We start from the raw sequence: 16528 nt of genomic DNA, 5'->3' as shown, positions 1-16528 counted from the left end.
TTCCCGTCATGCCCTTTCTCGACTTGATGGTGCTCGGCGACTAGAAGCCCCAACCGAGATCTCAGGCACGATGCTATCTTAAGACAGAAACACTGAGAATCATATGCAACATGGTAAGTATAAAGAAAGCATGACTTCTCACCAACTTACGTACACTTTGTATCACCATAATCATCACTCTCTTTATCAGTCTAACTACCGACCTCATCCCAATCTCTCATTGACTCTGGCTGCTTTTCAAGCCTTGTCTTACACTCTTTTCTCCTTCGTCAACAATTTGTCTTGCCGTTTACACGGTTTGTCGTCAACATGATATCCCTAAACAACTTTTTCGTTGTGCTTGTGCTCCAACTATGGACTGCAATCTGCAATGCCCAGTTCAGCGTTTGGCGCGCCGATACCAGAACCCCTACCGAGATGCGCGCCGCCGGTCTCTTCGCTCCTAGAGGAGCCAGCCAGATCCTCCAAATCGTCCCCAACGTCAGCATGTACAACCACGCAGTCGGCGCCGACAACGGCGCCAGCCGCGACAATGACGGCTACGTCTCCACCACCGCCAGCGAGGACACCGCCGTCGGCTTCCTCAGCAACATGTTCAACGGCAACGGCTACGTCTACGAGATCGCGGCCGCGGCCAACTTCATCCAGGTCTCCGGCACTCTGGGCGAGTTCAGCCCGTACCCCAACGAGCAGGAGTACGCGGCGCTCGGAGGCTTCAGCTGGGACCAGGTCATCCGCTGGAGACACTACACCAACGGCGTTGCGGACGGCGGACTGCAGGATAACAACGAGTATGAGGGCCGGATCTACAACGGCCTGAGACCCACCAACTCCATGCCCAGCCTTGCTGGCTTCCCTGCCGGTCACCGTGCCTGGACATTGTCCCCTTGGAACGCGTTTGCTCAGGGTGGTGCAGGCTGCGGCGGTGGAAATGCTGCCCGCACTCTTTTCATTCGCCAGGGCACTTGCAACCCTAAGGAGGATGCCGAGACTGTTGCCAAGAGATTCATTGATGAGAACTGCTGGGCCAAGGACCTTTGCGGTTAAATTCCGATGATCGAGTATCCTGTGAGCTCCTGGTTTTGGAAGGGCACTCTTGTTTCTGCACTAGCCATGCCTGGCGAGGCAGAAGGAATTAGTCGAGGTTATTGATGTTCTGATTAACTCAGGACTTAGGGGATAAGAATGGAAGGGATAGGAATGGATTAAGGGAGGCCATACAGTCTTTACCATTGCTGATATCTTGAGAGTCTCATTTATCTTCATATGTCTGTCTTAAGATATTCAAAGATAGCTCGGACAACAAAGGACATGTATCGTCAAGAAACCTCGTTTGCCCCCTTTGAGTATTTGTGATTCACGCTCATAATCGCTACCTCTTTCAAAACAGCCTAATGAATCATGATTTGCTCCTCAGTTACGGAGCTCCGAATTCTATGTAGGATCCTACTACAGGTAAGCCATTGGTGTTAGAATAGACGACACTGGCGCACTGGCGTATACGAACGGGCGGGTCGCGAGCTGTCTGATGCTTGTACGTATAATTTGAATGGGGACGATCAAAGGCAAACCTCCATCGGAATCTACTGTCTCTCTCCTACTTTATTCTGCAATGATATTATATTTCAGTGTGGAGGGCATGCGTGGATTATTATTTGAAGAGCATATCATGCACCATCTTCTCAAGCGTATCCAGAAAATCATCGTCACAGCCCGTAGATCGGAGCTCTTTTCGTATGGTGACGGAATTCTGGGGAGAACTCAGACCGCTCATATCCCAAGAGTCAGGCATACAAGCCATGTCGAGGCTAGAAGCAAAGTATACCAAAGCTTTTGGCGGGAACTTGGCCCCAAGGATAAGAGAGCATTGCAGGGGAAACGGTAGGTCCATCTCGTAGAAAACCTCTTCCAGGATGTTTTAAATGCCCAAATTGTAGCACAAACATCGATCCCATAGGATCTTTGTACTATGGCAAAGCAGTTGGCTTATTGGCTATTGATACGTGTAAGAGATCGTTACACAGAATCTTGAAGCCGGGCATTATACTGGTTTACCTCGATCTGTGTTCAGAAGGCATCGCGATGATGTTTTCCAGCAACAAATTCGTCACTTGTAAGACTCTCATTTGTAACTTCCACGCCAGAAGGAGTAAGCCGATTTGTCTTTGGATTTTAGAGGACTCTTGCAAGTCATCAAAGTCGGCTGTTTTGAGACGCGACAGAGCCCCCGTCATTTCCCGCACAGCCAGCACTAGACTTGTCACCTGGAACTCCGGGGCTTGATTATACAAAATTGCGAGTGGCTGTTGCCACGAGGCATACAATTTTGTGGCTGACCTTGAACACTAGAGAAGGCTTCTCAAATTCCACTTTCAGGGTTTGCATTATTCCGCAACTTATCGCCTGGTATCTAGGTAGTCCGCGATTGAAGAATAAGCATTTCCAGTCTTTCTTCAATCCGCCGTAACGAGCCCCTAGCGGCCAAAAATTCAAATCGATAGAAAAGGCCTTTCAAGATGATGATTCGCAAGGCTCGGACGCCACCCGAAAGTACTTACAAAGGGTCTACGAACTATCAGGTCTTCCGAAAAGCACACGAAACACCTCGACTTCGGAAGCTCATAGTGATTGTAACACCGAGAGATAGTAAAGGTACAAGAGAGGTACGCAAATACTATCAATTGCTATTAAAGAATATATGTTTCACAGACTAAGCACCAGGGAAATAATCACTATATCAGGCAAAAGGAGAGGCTAGTAAACGCCGGGAAGGCTTCTAAGCCGGAGCAACCTAAGAAGCCCATATAAAAGTAGAAGCACTTCGTTATCTAGGGCTTGCCTAGGTCGGGGAAGTCAGAGATAACTCTCATGTTTACTATCAAGCATCAAGGACAGTTTCGGGCCGAGTTTTGGATCTTTGCCAGGAGCGACACCAACACAAAGATATAACATCTATGTGGTGTGAAATGATACTCCTAAGATCCGAGGATCATGATGCAGGGGAACTTGAGAGGGCGACGATCATCTCGTAAACGCGCAACTTTTCCGCTATTGCGAGCACCAGAGGCTTGCCGCTAGTGCTAGACAGTGCGTAAGCTCGCGTAGGCTTCCACCATCCGGTCCTGCGATACAACGGCAAATTGGTGGCGCTTTAGCCTTTTGATACAGCTGCCAAATCAAAAGCTTCAAGCTTGCCGCCGCAGCGCCACAGGGCGTTCGAACCTCATTTGAAAACGGCAATCCGGTCCCTGATTCTGTGCTTATCAGGAGTTCCATCACATCCCCTTGATGACGCTAAAATCAGGGATGTCGGGTCACTTTTGGCTTGTCTCAAATGGCGATCAGCCGTTGAACCACCAGCACGGCACTTTGAGATTATAAGAGAAAGACAATTCCAGAATGACTTGTCTATTTCTTCTTGGCAACTCACACTCCTTCCCACTGTTTTCCATTCCCCACCTCATAACCTTTTTCTCTACACTCCTTCACGTTGAATCTCTTATCACATAACTCCACAATGGCCACCCCAGCTCAAGCTAACACCCACAACAACGGCCCCATCGACCACAACGACCTCAATGAATGGAAGGATCGTTTCAATGACGTTCTCGCTCGCCCTAGCGAGCACGTCAACTCGAAGTCTCCCGAGACTTCTCGACCTTGGCAAAACGGCTTTTTCGGCTGCTTCAACCCTATCGACCTTTGCGCCATCACTTGCTGTGTTCCTTGCGTGACCTTTGGTAAAACCCATCACCGTCTTCGTAAGAACGGCAGCCTCACGGGCTATGAGCCTATCAATACTTCTGTACGTCAATACAGCAAGGTACTTCGACGTTTGTGCTAAGCTGACTTGCTTCATAGTGTCTCATGTTCTGGGGTTCCACTTGCTTTGGCCTCCATTGGATCCCTCTCGCCCTTCAGCGCGCCAACCTTCGTGAGAAGTACAATCTCCAGGGCAGCTGTCTCGTCGATCTTGCTACCGCTTGCTGCTGTGGGTGCTGCGACCTGATTCAACAAGAAAAGGAGGCAGAGTTTCGTGAGGCCCAGACTGCTATCGCAAGCAAAGGCTACGAGGCCACAGCGGGAATGAGCATCCCCCAACCTGAGCAAAAAGTCTAAGAAAGATTTCGTGCATTGATTATCAAATTATTTAATTTAGTGATGGATTGTTTATGTACATATCCTATCATCACTTGGACGTAGAGCGATTGACTGAGATAGTGGTGCTGTCCCATTTACATGAGATGACCACATTAATGCATTCTTTCCAGTGGGCGTGTGAATATTTGATATTTTCTCGCCTTCGCACAGTCTTATTGGCGCTCTGTGAATCCAATCAAAGGTGGTACACAGCGCGAGCTCTCTTTAATCACCAGAGTACTCGTAACCCCAAAGAAAATATCGAGACTATTGCCAAGAAATTCGCTGATGAGAACCACTGGGCCAAGGATCTCTGCGGCTAGATAATGAGGATCAATTATGCTTTATAGCCTTACAATATAGAGAAAGAGGTACTTCATATCTGGCGGCCTCGCCATGCTTTTCGAGGCAGGGGCGGCAGATCAAGAACGCGGCATATGCGATCAAGTCTACATGATCAATGATTCTGATAGGAGAGAGAATGGAATACGCCAAGGGACACTTCAGGGTAGCTCACACAGTCTTTGTCATTGCTAAAATGATATGGGTGTTACTTGTTTTCTCCAAGGCATTTCTTCATCGGGAGACAGCAAGGATATTTAGTAAGAAAACGCATTGATGAGAAAACTTCCGCCTTGTTGCACGTGATTGACTCAACAATTCAAGTAAAACTCAGAGCCGGTTCAGCCGAGATAAATTCCATCAACTCAAGCAAACTCCTTGAGCCAGCAGCCGTCTCTATCAATACCCACATACGCGGACAGCGTCTTTCTTTCCATCACAAGATTCTCATTGTATCATAATCAACGAAGCCAGACTTCTTAAATATCCCTTCGTCATTGATTCCCAAACAGCCTTCACATCAGAACTTATGTTGATTCTTCCAAACGATAGGAACAGTTGGCCCCTTGTCTTTAGCGAATGAGGGGCCCATTCAATGGAGCTCGATACATCAGCTTGAAAGAGATCAACACCTCGTCTAGCATATCCAAAGTGTCCTTTCTGCAGCCAAAACACCGAAGCCTTTCCCGTATACTGACTGGAATTGGATGCGGACTTTCACCTCTGTCAAGCCATGAGTTACTCATATAGGTGAGGTCGAGATCGGTCGCGAAATGAATCAGAGATTCTCCTGAGAACTTTTTACCAAGGATGAGTAAGCACTGCAAGAGCCATGTGAGACCATTTGCGTTGAAGCCGTCTTCTAGAATATTTCGAAAGTACTTGAACTGTAGTGCGAATTGGCTTGTCGACGCCAAAGAATCTCCATCCAAGGCAGTGGGTTTAGAGGCTATGGATGTATGTAATAGGTCTGCACACAGAATTTCGGGTATCACATGGGATTTCCTTGGCCGCTGCTCAGACTGAGCCGAGATTGTGCTTTTCAAGATGAGATCGACAACTTGTAGAAGTCTCATCTGTACCTTCCACGTGATCGGTGTCGACTTGAAAGGCCCCTCAAGGGAAGAGGGGTCTGAGACGGTGTCAAGGCGCGATAAGGCCCCTGTAATTTCTCGCAGAGACAGAATCAAGTCTGTCTTGTGAAAACCTGGGGCTCTGGGCGATTTGAGGAAGATACTCATCAAAACCACAGAATCGCTGAAGTACCCTAGAACTTCCTCGTTGCTTGGCTGCGGCTGAGACAAAGCCTGACGGTATTTTGAGACAAACTTCCCAACGAGTATTGCAACAAGACAAACAATCTTACTGCTGACCTTTAGGACTTTCTTATTTTGAGCGTATATTCCTCTCAGGGAATGTAGGTATTCCCCAGCGTCTCGTGCGGAGTTTTCGGCAGTGCTGATAACAAGCCTTTCCAGTTTCTCTTCGATTGAGAGCATATAGCTATCGGTCGTCATGGACCAAAGCCTAGCACCTTCAGCCATTAGGGCTCGAATAGAATGGAGTCGACACCAGTCAGAGTCCCTGAAAGCCGCGAGCTGTATTGGAGTGAAGCTGTTGAACACGGACCCGGCAGAGGGTGTATTTAAAGCTTTGCCTTTCGTTGCCTTAGCCAGGAATACGATACCGTCCAGGTCGTTGTGTAAGACGCAAAAATGGGTCAACTCTATTCGAGAGCAAAATCTAGCCAGTCCCATTGTCGAAGCCCCATGCTCAAGCAATGCTGACGCTAGGTGCCAGTTCCTCAGCAGCATGGCCCGACGAAGGGTGGAGCAATAGCATCCAGAGGCATCGATGTCGTTTGACGGATATGATGCACCATCATTGACTAGCCATGTTGCAAGCTTGAATCTTTCTTCCGATACATTTTGTAGTACAAGGTTAATCTCATCACCCCTGTATGGTGGTCTCAAGCCCTCCGCTTCTGGACGAGGTCGCGTCTGAACAGCGATGTCGAAGTTCCCCATGAAACAGGCACGACGGAAAATCTGGTTCCGCATTCCATCTTCGATGCGAATCGAATTCACCAATCTTTCTCGGAGTTGGAAAACAAGAAGTGAATTAAGCTCACGAGATTCTACCAATACTTTGAGGATAGAGTAGACTCTTACGTTGCTAAGTGACTTGAGATCCAGTCCGCTATTGAGGTGCGAAGTAAACTTTCTCAGAAACATCTCGTGTGGGACGTTGCTTTGCAGTGTGTAAAGGAATGCCTGAGATATCGATGATGGAAAGTCCACGAATTGGTGTATGGGATATTTGGGGAGGAGCTTGAATGTTCGGGGTACATCTAGGGTAACAGGGAAGCCTTCCAGGACAGCAATTTGTGTCATTGTCGCATCCAATTCATATGGCCCGGGGGATTCGATAGACCCTGGAGAGAGCTCGATTGTAGAATTATCGTGAGCGCTTAGGGGGCTGGTATTCCTCGTGGGTGTCTTGCTGCACTTCGCTGGCTCAATATGGGATTCCATCCATTTGGTAAACTCGAAGGTGTTTAATAATACTGAGATCGGGAGTAGGTGTGAGATCATGTGTGCCTCTATAATCGGACGTGGTGATACTGGAGGGTTATCGCCCGAGGAAGGTGATAGTGACGAAAGTGACGAAAGTGATTTGAACATCCGACGAAGTGCCACTATGCGGCGGAATTGTGAGGTGAATGAAGAAGCATGTTTACCCAAGTTGATAGCATGATCAAAAATTGGGATATGGGAGTTTTGCACAGACCAGAATAAGCCTGCAAAAGCAGCAGGTTCTTGGGGTACTTCCACATCGGCCCAGGCCGCCGCTACCAAGGGATGGGTTCGGAGATTCGCAAGGTCAACCTCACCGATCAGATTGAACCACAAGCGTTGGGTAGATGGCTCGATCGTATACCGTGTGTGTAGTAACCAAAATTCCTTTGCATATGAGAGGAAAGGATGGTCGGGAACAACAATCCCCGTGTCCTTGGAATTTTGCGCAAGAATGTGCCCAATCTGGCGGCTGCGTCCCTTTGGCTTGAAGAAACTCCCCGCTAATCTTAGAGAACTCCGTGAATCGTGGAATGTTTGACGTATGATCCCAGTCGAGATTTTCCCAGCGTCGATTTCCGGAACCACATTTCTTGAAAGCTTGGTCTCAAAGATAGAGTAGTTCAAATATGTCAGGATGGTGCCACCAAGCTCATTGTGAGCTTCCTCTGCGGTGAACTGCCAGATCGAGATGTTACCCAGAGAACCTTGGCAAAAGCTCTTAGCACTGTGGTGTACAAATCTTACGGTACCCTCCTCTTCGTCCGTTATAACTAAGCTGCCGCAGAAAGTAAGAAGATTAGTAATGTTGTTTATTTACCTTTTTGGGTCATACTCGTCTTGGCCTATAGTCACTGTTAGTATCCCTATTACAGGGTAGTTAGTTCGAACCGTAGGTTAATAAAGAGATTAATTGAACTATATTAACTTTTATATAGGTATAAAAAAGAGGTTCTAACTATAGGTTAGGCTAGTTATAATAATTATAAATAGGGCCCCTAATTAGCCCCTACGTAGTTAGTTATATCCCGTAATTAAATTAAATTTCTAATTTAATACTAACTTTCTCTTTTTTTTATTAATTTATTTACTATAATTAAAAGTATAATTTAACCTTAGGCCTATTTACTAAGTTATTTCTTTTTCTCCTTTTTTTCTATTCTTTTTATATAACTTATCTTTTTATTTATATATTAACTTTTTTATTATTTATAAATTATTCTAACCCCTTATTAAGTACTACTTTTATAAAAATGTTAGCGAAGTTATTATTATTATTAATCTAATAAATCTTAAAGATCTTACGCTTTTTATATAATTACTTAAGGGCTATAATATTAATTATAAGCCTCTTTTCTTTTATTATTCCTAATTTAATAAAGCATTCGTATAATAAATAAAAATTAGTATAAATAACTATTAAAATTAATAAAAAGTTAAGTTAATTAATAATCCTCCTTAGCGTTATTAAAATTATATAAACAAAGTTAATACTATTAACTATATTATAAACTTTTAATATTAGTATACTTCTTATTACTTACTTATTTTTAATTAATAAATAATAAATTATATTACTATATATAAAAAATTCGCTCTCGCCTATACTCTTATTAACTAAAATAATAATATATTTTAATTATAAAATAAAATCGTTATTATTTATAAATAACCTATTAATAAAGATATAAAGCTTACTAATAGCGAGGTTAATTAAATAATAAACGAGGCCTCGATTAAGATTCGTTTATTACTACTTAAGCTACTTATTAAATATTTTAATATTTTATTTATTTAGATTTATAGCCTATACTACTTTAGTATAATTAAAAGTTGCCTTAGGTTAGTATATATTCGTAATATATACCCCTTATATAAGCTTAGCTTTATATTGATTTTTAATATTAATTATATTTAGATTAACAAAGGTAATTTTCTTACCTTACCCCTTTTATTAAAAAATAACGGTTTCCCCTTTAATTATAAAAATATTACTATTAAACGTTAATAAGTTATTTATTATAAAAACCTCTTTTAGCTTTATTATAAAGCCCGCTTTTTAAAACTCCTTATTCTCTTTTTTTATAAAATTAATATTAAATAAGCCTAATATATCGTTAATTTATATTTTAATAATTCTAAATTATTTACTTTTATACTTAAAAACTAATAAGTACGGGTCGTACGTAAATATAACTATTAATAATTAATTAATATAAAAATTATAATATATAGCTTATTAATAAGTACCCAATTTTACGAGCCTATATAATAGTTTAAGTACTTCGATAATCGTACTTTCTAAGTACTTACTAACTATTTCCTTTAGTAAATAAACTAGGATTTTCTTTAGAAACCCTATAACTAATTAAGTATAGGCCTAAGTAATATTATAGCTCTAAATCTTATATCCCTTTTTTTATAATAATATTATTAGTACTATTATTAATCGCTAGTTATAGTGCTATATTATAAGTAATTATATAAATAGCGTTACCTTTTTAATATCGCTATACCCCTAAATTATATACCTAAATTTCTTATATAGTTAAGGTATTCCTTTTCCCTTAATTTCACGTACTATTCGCAATTTAAATATATAAAGACCTTTATATTTCTTAGGGTTATAAAGAATAAATTAATAAACCCCTCGATCGCGCAAAGTATTTATTTTAATAAAATCTAATCCCTTATATAGCTTTTTAGTAGTTATAATAATACCTTCTTTATATAGTTTAATTACTAACTTAAAATTAGCTTTCTTTTTTATTATATAAAAGGTATTAAATACCTTATTATTAATAATAAATTACTATATTAGGGCTTACTGTTATAATCTTTTATAACGTTTCGCTAGTAATATTAATACCCTTTTAGTAATTTCCTCTCCCTTATTATTTATTAATATTATTATAATAATTTCGTTAAAAATAATTTTTTATACTTCTATTATAAGTTATACTATTTCCCCTAGTTCTTTTTTTTTTTTATAAGTTAAAAATTACTTTAATAAGATCTATATAATATAGTTTAATTATTATAATTAATACCTTAAGTAGCTAGTTATAATCTTTTATAACTATATAAAACCGCTCGTTAATAAAAATTAATTTATATAGCCTAGCCTATTACTAAGTAATTTCGTACTATACTTATATATTTAAATTTAGGGATATATTTAAATTAGCCCCTATATTAGGCCTATTGCGCGTAGTAATTACCTTATTAACCTACCTTTTTATACTTACCTCGCGCAGTACTTATATTACTTTTTTAATTACTTAGGCTCGTTAGCTTATATTTAGTAATAATAATAAAACTAAGGTCGTTCTTAAATATACTCTAAATACTAATAGTATTAGTATAAGCTTATTAAGCCCTATAATATTATTATAGTACTTAAGTACTATTTAGAAACATTCGTTATTAATAAAATCGGGATTTTCCTTTTTAATAATTCTAAACGCCCTTTTTAGCTATTAATATACCCTTTTTACTTTTCTAATACTATAGTACGCTTCTATAAGCACGACTTTTAGCTATATACTATAAACTATCGTATTTTCCCTAAATTTTATTAACTTAAAACTAATATTAGTATTAATTTTAATACTATCTAGCGGTCCTTAATATATATTAATCTAGCTTTTTTATAGGGCTACTTATACTATTTTTACTTATAAATCCTAAAAAAATTACCCTATTTAAAATAATATAACCTCGTTAATTATATATAAAACTAGTTAACTATTCAAATAAAAAACATTAATAACGATTTCCTAATTAAAATTAAGCTTATTATATAATTTAAATTTAAATTTACGTAGGCTCTGCGTATTTATTTAATATTAATAACACACTTTTATTAACTACTCTAGCGCCCCTATTTCGATATTATTATTATTTAATTATTTTAAAAAGCTATATAACCTCGTAACTAACGAATACCTAAATCTCTAGTATAATTATCTAAGCTCATTTTCTATTAAATAATTAATTAACTTCGTATTATTAATAAGCCTTATAAATATATACCCCTATTATTATTTAACTATTTTAAAATACTTATTACTAAAGATTCTATTCTTTATATTATTAAATATAATACCTAGTTAATTTATATTTTTTAAGTATAAAAAAAATAGGGTATTAATAAATAAAATATAAAAGATTATCGTTCTAAAATACGTTTCTATTTTTATTATACCTAGGGTAACGATTTCCTTACTTAAACCGAAACTAATTTTTATAATACCCGCTATTAATATATTAAGTATTACTAATACGATTTTTTATAGTACTTAAAATTACCCCTTTTTTTTTATTAACTACTATAATACTCTAATATTTAAAATAATCCTATAGAAATTATCAAAGCCGTACTTTTTGCTTATATAAAATACTTATATAAGCTTAGTACTTAAATAATTTAAATAATATAAAAAAGATCCCTCTAATTACCCCTAGAATTTCTTAGTACTATTTTTTTTTTTTTAATATTAATAAAGGTAATATCTTCTCCTTAAGCGTTAAGAAAATAGAATTTTATATTATTAAATTCGTCCTTTTATTTACCTCTAGATCCGTTATTTAAAAAACCTTTCCTTATTATTTATAAATAAAAGCTTACTTATTAAGAGCTTTTATTATTTTTTATTTATTTAGCTTTATATATCCTCTAGAAGCTAACGGAGTAAAAAAGGAGTAGTTAATATCGTTAATTTTATTATAATCTAATTCGTTAATATAGGGAGTAAGATCTTTTTTATTTTCTGAATTTCTTATAGGGGGTAAATACTCTAGGCTACTACTATAACTATTATTATTAAGTTCTATATCCCCAGATTTACCTTTATATATAATAAAGAATTAGCTAAACTAATAAAAGCTAGTTTTACTATTTACTACCCTCGACTTTTTATATTATTTATATAATTTAATATATTCTTTTTTAAAATAATTACTTAATTAATATCTATCCTTTTTATAAATAAAGTATTACTTCTTTTATTACCTTATTTATAAATTAAATCTCTACTTATTTAATAAATCTAGGCCTCTTTATTAATAATTACTATACTTAATCTCTTTTCTTTTTTTATTATATATCTAATTAACTTAATATTATTAATAAGGGCTATTATATACTTAGAAATAAGTTTAGTATAGTATTCTTATTTTAATATTAAAACTAAATCTTAGCCTTAAGTAGAGTATTTCGTAATTTTTAGGTATTTAATATAGAGTTATTTTTATTTTTAATATATACTAAACTATAGTATAAAAATATCTAACTTTTTACTTATTAATCCCCTTATTTAGCTAAGCTTTTACTAGCTTATCGATTTAATTAATAAGCTCTTTGAAAATTTCTATTTATAATTTACCCTCTATTATCCTAACTATAAATATAAAAAAAATCGCTTATAGCTTAGATAAGAGCTCTAAATTCTTATTATAGGTCTCGAAGTAGCTTTAGATTACGTTAATAATACTAAGAAAGTTATTTTAATTAAAATTATATACCGCTTTATAATAATAATTAAAAGCTTTATTTATAAATATAATATTAATTACTAAATAATATTAGTATTCCCTAATTTTAACTTTTTCGTAATAATTATAAAATATCGTTAGGGTTTCTTATAAAACCTTATACTTCCCCCTAAAGTATAATTTCTTTTTTAAAAAAATCTTTTTAAAATTTATAAATTACTTTATATTTATTACTATATTTTTAATATTTATATACGATTTTTACATTATTATATATTATTAATAACTTCGGGTTATCTATTTCTTTTCTTATTAACTAATTAATACTGAATTTCGTATTAGTAACGGTAACGAGCTATAAATTAAAATTAGCAAAATTATTAATTATTATATACCTAGTACTATATTTTACTTCTATATATCTTTTTATAATAATAGATTATTATTAATAATTATAAAAAAGAAATCTAAGTCGTTTACCCTTTTTTTAAATTTATTAAAGTAATTATACGCTTTATTAACTTATATTTAGTTTTATAATATAAATTCCTTTTTTATAATCGTTGCTATTAAAATTTTATATAGTTTTTATAATTATAATTACGTTAGTAATACCCCTCGCTTATAAAAAAATCCGTTAATTATTTTTATAATTCTTAAGCTTATACTTATAAACTATTTATTTAATTAGTAACTAAAGTCGTTTATAATTTTATAAAATAGGGGTTACCCCTATAGCCCCTTTTTCTTATAAACTTTAATTAAATAGATTAATACTACGTTAATTTACTTATTATTAAACTAATTTATAATCCTATATATTTACGTTTCTTAATAATCTAAGTTAATATTTACTTATTTATAAAAGATTAGGATTCTATTTAAAATCGGGTTTCTTTCTCTTTTCTCTTACCCTAACTTACTAAGGGTTATACTCTAACTTATACTTATATTAATAGTTACTAATATATTTAATTTTAATAAAGATATATTTAATCCGCGCGCTAGCTATAATAAATCTATACTTTTACTACTTAACGAATTTATTAAAGTCTAAGTAATTCCTACTTCTTTTTATTATCTTACTATTACTCTTATTTTTATTATTTTTAGTAATTACTACTACCTTTTTAAATTGCTAGCTATTATACTTATTAAAATCCTCTTTTTTATTTAATATAAAAAGGTAAGTTTTAGTAGTTCCTTTTTTAATAGTAGTAGTAAATATTTATATTACTATAAAAAAATATAATAATTAGTCTTAGGATTTTTACTAGTTACTAATTTCTACTGTTTTATATAGTTCTAACTTCTAACCTCCTAAGCCTTATACTCTATATAATTTTTAAATTACCTCCTTCTTTAACCTACCTTTTTTAGGGTAGTATTCTAAAAAAATAATTAAAAATAAACGCTGGGTAGCTTATAAAAGAGCTTAATAAGCTATTAAAAACTAAATAAGTAGTTAAATATAGTTAGTAAAGTTAAGCCCTCCTTCTTAGGAAATTAAGGATTTAAAAAACTTATTAAAAATACCTATTACTTTATTATTTATACTAAATAAGGTTAATTACTTTAAAAATCTTTTTTTTAATTACTTCTTAATACCCTATTTTATATTTCTTAAGTAGTTTTTTTTATAACTTAATTACTATTAAATAATTATTACTTATTAATAATTCCTTTTATTACTTAGTTAATTTCTTAAAACTAATAATCTTATATTAAGAGCTAATATAAAAAAAAAGTTCCTTAGTAACCCTCTAGAGAATTCTTTTCTTTTTTCTTTAAATCCTCGTTTTTTTAACTTTTTTTTAAGCTAATTATAACTTTAATAGGAGGTTATAAAACTATTTTAAAATAGCCGCTTTTTTCTTAAATTAATCTCTAAGATTTATAATACTCTTAATTTAATATTATTAAGACCTCTAAATCCCCTCTTCCCTTATAAAACCGCCCCTTATATTATATTCTTAAATAATACTCGGGGAGTAGTTAAAAGAGTTATAAAGAGGTTACTTAGATTATAAGCTTATAATTATATTTATAAAATCCTTATAATAATAAACCTTTTTATATATTATAAATCTCTTAATTTTATAACTTTTATAAAGTTACTTTTACTACTAAGTAAGAATATTTATATTTAAAAATCTTTTTTTTTAATTACGTAGTACTTTTTTATACTATATTATTAAGCTCGTTTATTATACTAATTAATTAAGTAAGTAGTTATTACATAAATATTTCTTTTTATTAATTTAATTAGTTAATTTCTAATTACGGGCCGGCTATAAAAAAGTTATTTAATAAAAAAGCTATTTAAAATAATAGTAAAAAACTAGTTACTTAAGTAGTTCTATTAATTAACGTAATTTAATATAATAAATATCGACTTTTTATAAGTAATAAAAAGCTACGATTATTTAATTCCGTATAGTATTTAAAAATCGCCTCTTTTTTTATTTATTTTTATAAAATTAATTAATATAAATCTCCTATCCCGTATAGTATTAAAAAGTCGTCTTTTTTACGTAATAAAATACTTTATTAATTTATAATAGTAGAATTTAATTACTAATTAGTATTAGTATTCTTATTATAAAGTAGTTAGTTCGAACCGTAAGTTAATAAAGAGATTAATTAAACTATATTAATTTTTGCGTAGGTATAAAAAGGAGGTTCTAACCGTAGGTTAGGCTAGTTATAATAATTATAAATAGGGCCCCTAATTAGCCCCTGCGCAGTTAGCCGTATCCCGCGGTCGAATTAGACTTCTAATCCGATAGTCACGCTTGCTATCTCTCGTATTTGAGCCGTTATCAATGGTTCATATGCCGTGGCAAGGAACTTGAGGATTCGGACATAATACTTATGAGAATCTCGGATTGTCGATCTCTCTAGGATTCGAGCATATGTTGTCTCTAGATCTCGAGGAAGTGACTTGATTGCTGCTCGTACATCAAAGTCTAAGTTTTCCCAGCAAATGGCTTCAAGTTGGAGAGCCACCCAGAGAAACCTGTTTCATACTTAGTAACATGTAAGAGTATCGACCAATATCAAAAGCCTGGACAAGTACTACCTTTCCAGGAGCCGGTACTTACATTCCATTTGCCCCTTCGATGAGAGCTGCTTTGATGTCTTGGATCAAACCAGGATCTTCAACGGCTAAACGACCGTTTTTGAGTCGAGCTTGAATCTCCAAATCGATGAAGAATCCAATGTCTGGATTCTCGTTGGGAAGTATTATATTCCACATGGGATCAAGTCGGGTCTTAATGAATTGATCGGCTGAAAGTTGGGCTGAAACTCCCAGGTGCCACTTCGATGATGGCTGGATCTCTCTGAGCTGGCTTAGAACGATTCGACGTTCCTCTGTACTGCAATCGTCGAGGCCATCCACGATTATGTATTTCTGTTTGTACTTCATTGAACCCAGTCTCAGGACGTGGACAAAGTCCTCGACTCCTAGTTGAGGTACCAATAAATCATCTGCAAAAACATCACTGCCGATAGGAAAGCAGGTTAGATACTGCCTGGCTAGACTGCCGAGAATTGTCCGGTGATTCAAGCTCTCTGGAATGTCGTATCGACAGAAGAAGTAAAGCACAATAGCTTCTTTGTCATGACTGAGATCACTCACAACGTTTGCCATCGTGACAGACTTGCCGGCGCCGATTTTACCACTGAAGAGGATTGATGTTGACGATTGAGGCTCTTTCCATTGCCGATAAGTCAACATACCCACTTCCTGGCACCCCCCTGTTTCTGGCACCACAAAAACGATGGGATCACAACCCAACCTCCTCATTACTATTAACTATTGATCCTCAACCACACCCACTACAATACAGCTGCCAGCCTCACTAGGGCATTCAGAGTCGCTGGATTCAGCCGTGATAACCTCCTTTTCACCCGCTTCGATTTGAGCCCGATGGATATCCCTGATGTTCGCGAACTTCGTATTGGGATCG

At 35.3% G+C, this 16528-nt stretch overlaps 3 protein-coding genes across 3 annotated transcripts; 2 read left to right on the top strand and 1 right to left on the bottom strand.

Moving 5' to 3' along the window:
* Nucleotides 1–309: 309 nt before the first annotated feature.
* CTAM01_16890 (cholera enterotoxin subunit A2) lies at nt 310–1047 on the top strand (the record flags this gene model as incomplete). Its single annotated transcript, XM_060532882.1, has 1 exon — nt 310–1047. One exon carries the CDS (start codon nt 310–312, stop codon nt 1045–1047), a length of 738 nt encoding a protein of 245 aa, XP_060372542.1.
* A 2470-nt stretch (nt 1048–3517) lies between these two features.
* Nucleotides 3518–4119, top strand: CTAM01_16889 (uncharacterized protein; the record flags this gene model as incomplete). The annotated part of the gene is made up of 2 exons (XM_060532881.1): nt 3518–3805; nt 3862–4119. 2 exons carry the CDS (start codon nt 3518–3520, stop codon nt 4117–4119), a joined length of 546 nt encoding a protein of 181 aa, XP_060372541.1.
* A 1906-nt stretch (nt 4120–6025) lies between these two features.
* Nucleotides 6026–16209, bottom strand: CTAM01_16888 (uncharacterized protein; the record flags this gene model as incomplete). The annotated part of the gene is made up of 2 exons (XM_060532880.1): nt 6026–6080; nt 15659–16209. 2 exons carry the CDS (start codon nt 16207–16209, stop codon nt 6026–6028), a joined length of 606 nt encoding a protein of 201 aa, XP_060372540.1.
* Nucleotides 16210–16528: the final 319 nt, after the last annotated feature.

Source organism: Colletotrichum tamarilloi (assembly GCF_030869305.1).
Source record: "Colletotrichum tamarilloi strain Tom-12 chromosome Unknown Scaffold_277.1, whole genome shotgun sequence".
Lineage (NCBI taxonomy): Eukaryota > Fungi > Ascomycota > Sordariomycetes > Glomerellales > Glomerellaceae > Colletotrichum > Colletotrichum tamarilloi.
Note: the sequence above shows the minus strand (reverse complement) of the source record. Positions and strands in the feature narration are given on the sequence as shown.